Consider the following 5,805-nt stretch of genomic DNA (forward strand, 5'->3'; position numbering starts at 1 on the left):
GCTTGCCCCCCTAGTCCCAACAGGGTTATCTGGCTCCAGGGCAGCCCCAGGGCAAGCAGGTCTGCAAGGGGCAGGGCTTACTGCTGGTCCCAGACGATGAGGTGGAAGAGGAACTTGGAGAAGTGAGCTCTGCGGGTCTGCAGGGGGCTGCACAGCTCCTTGCCACCGTGGCTGAGGGAGCAGGAGAGGTAGAAATCTTCATAGCTACAAGAGAAAGGGGTCGCTCAGGACACGGACCGCAGTGACCACAGTCGGCCCACCCTGCGCCCTCCTAAGGCCAAACTCCACTTCCCTGGTCCAACTCCTCTCAGTGTCCGGGCACTATAAACGGGTCAGCGGACAGGCCAGCCAAGGCGGATTTGAGGGAGTGTGCTCAGGGAGGGCTGCTCGGGCTGGACCCCTCAGCCCAGTGTCAAGCCCCATGCTGAGCCCTGTGGTCTCTTCTCTTTTTACGGGAACTGGCCATTCAGCTTCCTCGTAGCCAGCTCCAGCCCACTGGGTGTGCGCGTGTATGTGTGTGTGCAAGTGTGCACATGCGCACTGATGCAAGCAAGGAGGGAGGGGGAGGAACAGGACATATGCTGACGTGAATGCCAACACACGGGGGTCCCTGTGGCTCATGACAGGTGCCTGACAGAAGAGGTCAGAGAAGGCCCCGGGTTCCCAGGCTGCCTCCTTTGTTCTCTGTCAATCGCCCAGAGGAATACATTAAGTGAGGGACAAAAAAAGAAGGGGAAGGGAGGGGAGATGAGGGGCTGCCTGTGGGGGTGGGGTGGGGGCTGGCCCAGTAACTATTCCTCCAGGCCAGGGATGCTGGGACACAGCAGAGGAGTTGAGGATTACCACAGGAACGTCCTCCCACCCACCCCTGCAGGCCTAGGGAACCCCAGACAAAGGGTCACCCCCACCTCCCGGTTTGCCATTGTGTGTCTGCAGGGAGTGCAGTCATTGGCCGTGGGGCATGCACTCTATCTGGGAAGGGCCATCTGTCACCATGTCTCCCTCAGCTGGCCTTGTATCTGGAGGGGGCAGGGATGCTGCAGCAGCCAGCACTCAGGGGCCGGTGGGATCTTCTGCGTCTCCTAGGGGACCTTCTCTCTCCTCCTCTGGGATGGTACAGCCCAGGGGTCCCCCAAGGTACCTGGCTCACCCCCTGCCCCACAACGCCACACGTCCTGAGACAGGATCGTGGGATGGCGTGCTGCGGGGAGAAACCACTCAGAAGTCCAGCTCGCTCACTCCCTAGAGGCGGCTCAGCTTCTTACCTGGTGGCCCAGATGATCGGAATGCGGTGGGTGGCGTAGATGGTGAAGGCCAGGGCCCCGGGGAAGTGGCAAGCCTCCTGGACCTGATCATGCTTGCGGCTCCCCGGCACGGCTGTCTGGAAGTCCGCGTTGAACGTATTGCAGTACAACTCCACCAGGTCCAAGATGGCCGCCGTCAGGGCTTCCACCACCTTCTCTGTGAAAGGACGGTCAGAAGGAAAAGTCGTGACGCTGGAATAAACCCGTCCTCTTGTCAGGGCACTGGCAAGGATGGGAGGGCCTAGGATAGTGGACCCAAAGGTCCGCTGGATGCTAATAGCCACGACAAAGTTCACCCACCTGCGTGACATGAGGAAATAGCAGGCACATGTGAATTTTTTGTAAATGATATTATTATCATTATTATTATTTAGTTTGCTATAGGGAAAATGCACTTGCTGAGAGAGGGAGGGAGAAAGAGAGAAAGGGAGAAAATCTCCCCCGGGAGGTGATCACACTGCAATCTCTTCTCCTCCACTCTTCTCTCACTGTGTCATGATTCTCCAGACTCGTCTCGTGAGTAGCTAGGACACACTACACGGGCTTTCAGGGTGGGCTGGGAATCAAACTCAGGCTTTCCACGGGGCCTCTACTTGTCAAGTAGTGCTGTCTTCCAGCATCTGGATAGTTATTGGATTTTAAAGGGATCTTTACTTTTACATACTGCTACTTATTTAGTGTTAAAGTACCTTTCCTTGGTAAATGGAAACAAAATTACAGTCAAGAAAAATAACTTCCTGTGTTTCAATGTACAATAGGGTAAAGTCAGCCCTGAACATCCATGGTTAAGGGATTACACATGGCCAACTGTGGTTTGAATCCTGACCTAGCAGCTTGAAAAACACACTGGGCACTCGTGTGTGAGTGTCCAAAGTCCTGATGGGAAGGAGAGTTGGAGAATGGATTGTAGTGTGGCCGTGCCCCATGGGGGGATGTGTTCTTTCTTTCTCTTTTTCTGGCAAGAGTATATGCACTTCGGTGGTTAAAAAAAAAGAAAAAAAAAAAAGAGGGATGGGACCAGCAGTTGGCGTAATGGCTATGTCAGTGGATTCCCATGTAGTTGACCACGGTTCGAGTCCTGGGCCTAGTGGCTTAAACTCACGCTGGGCGTGTGTGCGTGCATGCCCAAGATCCCGAGAGGAGAATGGCGAAGGGATTGCAACATGGCCCTCCCCACTGGGGGGTGATTTCTCGCTTTCTGTCTCTCTGTCTGTCTCTGTCTTTCTGGCGAGGGCATGCGCCCTATAGCAAAATCCTCTCAAAAAAATAAAAAAGAGGGGGCAGCCTTCTTTGGTGTGGTGGTGAAGATGGCTGGATCTTGGGCCAGCAGGTGGTGTGGTGATTAAGGCTCTGGACTTCCACATGGCTGACCATGGTTTGACTCCTGGACCTGGTGGCTTGCTTTCCCACTTTCCCTTTCTCTCTCTGGCAAAATTAAGAATAAGAATAAGAACAACTGGAATTAAATAAATAATTTAAAAAAAAAAGAAAAGCTGGATCCAATATGGCTGACTGAATGGTTCATTTTAGTCCTAGACCTGGGACTAAAATGCTTGAGAAACATGCTGGGTGCATGCCTAAAATCCCAAAAGGAGGGAAAAATGGAGGAGAAGGGATTGTGGCATGGCCATTCCCCACAGGGGGTGCTTTCTTGCTTTCTCTTTCTTTGTCTCTAGTTGGAAAGCACACCCACCCCACCCTCTGGTAAATTAAAAAACAAAATCCAAAGATAGTACAGGGCCAGTCCTATAGTGCAGTGGTTAGGTAGTTCACAGAGGAAACCAGATCCCACATGACCAGCCAGGGTCTGAGTCCTGGTTCCAGAGGTAGGAAAAACATGTGGGGTGTATGCGTGTGTGCTTAGGAACCTGATAAGATGGAGAACTGGAGAAAGGAGGATTATGGTGTGATCTGGCCCTGTTGGAAAAAAAAATTAAAGCACAATAGGATAACCATAGTTAACAATTCACTGTACATTTCAGAATAGCTAAAAAGAAAGGAAGAAAAAAATTGGATTTTGAATGTTCCCAAAACAGGTAATGACAAAAGGTTGGCATAAAAGATAAGCTAGGGGCTGGCAGGTGTCATGGTGGTTAAGGGTACTGGACTCCCACATGGCTGACCACAGTTCAAGTCCTGGACCTAGTGGCTTGCTTTCTCACTTTCTCTCTCTTTCTTGCTCTGTCCCTCTCTGGTCAAATTAGAATAAATAAAGTTAAATAAAATAATTCTTTTTTTTTAAAAAAGAAAAGCTAATGGCCCTGATTAAATCATTACACATTGTATGCTTACACCAAAATTGTATCCCATAATATATACAGTTATTATACACCAGTAGAAAGAGGAGAGGTTTTTTTTTCTTGGAGAGGTTTTTGCCATAGGGCACGTGCACTCACCAGAAAGACAGAGAGAGACAGAGACAGAAAGAGAGAAATCACTCCCTCCCCCCGGGGGGTATGGCCATACCACAATCCCTTCTCCATTCTCCTCTCTGGATTTTGGGCACACATGCACATGCATCCCATGTGAGTTCAAGCCCACTGGGTCCAGGACTCAAACAGCTGTCTACTACATGGGAGTCCAGTGACATAGCCACCATGCACGCCAACTGCTGGTCCCAAGGAATTTTTTTAAAAAGATTTTTGCTGTAGGGTGCTTGCAATCATCAGAGAGACAGAGACAGTGAGATGGAAAGTGAGAAATGGCCACTCTGCAATCCCTTTTCCATTCACTTCCTGAGATCTAAGGCATGCATCCACATATACCTGGTGTGATTTTTAAGCTGCCAGGGTCGGTACTTGAACTGTGGTTTGCCATGTGGGAGTCCAACTCCTTAACCACCACACCACTTGCTGCCTCCCTCCCCCAGAACTATTTTAAAATGTCTTTTCTTTTAGAAAATGATGGTAATAATAATGGTCAATTATGTCAAAACAATCACTGCTTAGCAAAGGAAAAAGCTGGCGATTCTATGTTAGTCCTCAAAATGCTTTTTGAGACATTGTATTGGTCATAAGGACCCCATGACTGGGAGCCACTATAAGAATTTTATCAGGCTTCTAGGGCAAAGTTTTGCTTGTAAGGACCAACAAGGGGAAATCCTAGAGAAACCCTAGTTTAAAATGATTTCCAAAAAAAAAAAAAAAAAAATTTTCTGCCCTGTCCCAAGGCCCACTCTAAGTTGGAATGTAAGAGTTGGAAGCCACCTGGAGAATGAACACAATCCCCCCCAAAGTGGTAGCTTTCCCTGGGGACCACTGCTCCCCCACCTCCACACACACTTAGACCGCCTCGTCACCATCTCTCAGGGATGCAGGAGGGGTGACCTAGTGAAAATAAAAGGAAAACGCTCTGCGGAAAGAACTGTGCTCTCCAGCTGTGTCCACACCTCATCTAGGAAAGCGCACTCGCACACACTCTCACACTCTTACACACACACTCGCACTCGCACACTCGCACACTCTTACACACACTTGCACACGCACTCACACTCTCGCATACTCACACACTCGCACACACACTCTCGCATACTCACACACTCACACACACTCGCACACTCACACACACAGAGGCAGACTTGGACTCATAAATCAGGGGGGCTGGGGAGAAAGGGATTTGGATGGAGACAGTGGTTTCCAGCTGCCCCTACGGATCCAGGTGGAGAGCAACTGGAGCCCTTACCTCGGTTTTCCCTCACTGCCAACACACTGGGATCCTGTCAGGAAAGAGAAGAGGGAGGGAGCCTCAGGCACAGCGTTCTCCCTCACAGCTAGAAGGGCTGTTCACAGCTGTGCTCATCTGGACAGACTGGGCTGAGATAGGAGGGCGGAGCAGATCCCCAGGGAGGATGGAGTAATGGTTTGCACCAGATCCCGGTGATAGACAGATGGGGCCTGCCTGAGGATAACATCATCCCACCAGAAAGAGAAATCCCAACCCTGGGGCCATTTGGATTCAGATCCCTGAGCCCTCAGTGCTGGCGGGTGAGCTGGCCACCCAGCCCCCATTGTGGTGTCACCTAGCCCCTGGCTCTGGCAAGGGAGGGTTTCCTCGTGGTTTGGTTTTGCACTCTGATGGACACATGAACTGTCAGACAATGCCTTGGTGACGGAGTAAAGCCTTTACTGTCCTGGGCTCACACAGTCAATCTTTGGGAGAGGGGGCAGACCCTAGCCTACCCTCATCCTCAGAAAGAGGGGGACACACTTCCATCCATTCTTTTAAGAACTCTTGCAGTTGAATGGTGGAGGTTGAGAGATGTCTTTTTAGATGTCTTGCAATCGCCTGGACCGGGGATTGAACTACCTGTGAATGTTCCCCTCCCTCTTCCCCTTGCTAGTGCTGGGCCCCTTTACCTTCTGAATTTTAGGCTGCATGCGGGAGGGGCAGGGGGGCAGCTGGTTGAGAGCATTGGTGATCTCAGGGGTCTCCACGGCAGCTAGGGCATTGCAGATGGCCTTGACAGACTGGACCACCCTGTCGGCCTTCAGCAGGGAGGCCG

At 51.0% G+C, this 5,805-nt stretch overlaps 1 protein-coding gene across 1 annotated transcript in view; it reads right to left on the bottom strand.

The window, feature by feature from the left end:
- Positions 1 to 5,805, bottom strand: part of PIK3C2B (phosphatidylinositol-4-phosphate 3-kinase catalytic subunit type 2 beta) — a 106,040-nt gene that overhangs the window by 36,551 nt on the left and 63,684 nt on the right. The window contains exons 11-14 of the mRNA XM_027776046.1: positions 5,660 to 5,805; positions 4,986 to 5,019; positions 1,266 to 1,461; positions 82 to 204 (exon numbers count right to left, since the gene is read on the bottom strand). The exon at positions 5,660 to 5,805 is cut by the window's right edge and continues 40 nt beyond it. Of these exons, the coding sequence (XP_027631847.1) occupies positions 82 to 204; positions 1,266 to 1,461; positions 4,986 to 5,019; positions 5,660 to 5,805 (499 nt within the window). The remainder of the gene's footprint in view (positions 1 to 81; positions 205 to 1,265; positions 1,462 to 4,985; positions 5,020 to 5,659) is intronic.

The sequence above is a fragment of the Tupaia chinensis genome, unplaced genomic scaffold, assembly GCF_000334495.1.
Source record: "Tupaia chinensis unplaced genomic scaffold, TupChi_1.0 Scaffold000627_1, whole genome shotgun sequence".
In the NCBI taxonomy this organism is placed as follows: domain Eukaryota; kingdom Metazoa; phylum Chordata; class Mammalia; order Scandentia; family Tupaiidae; genus Tupaia; species Tupaia belangeri.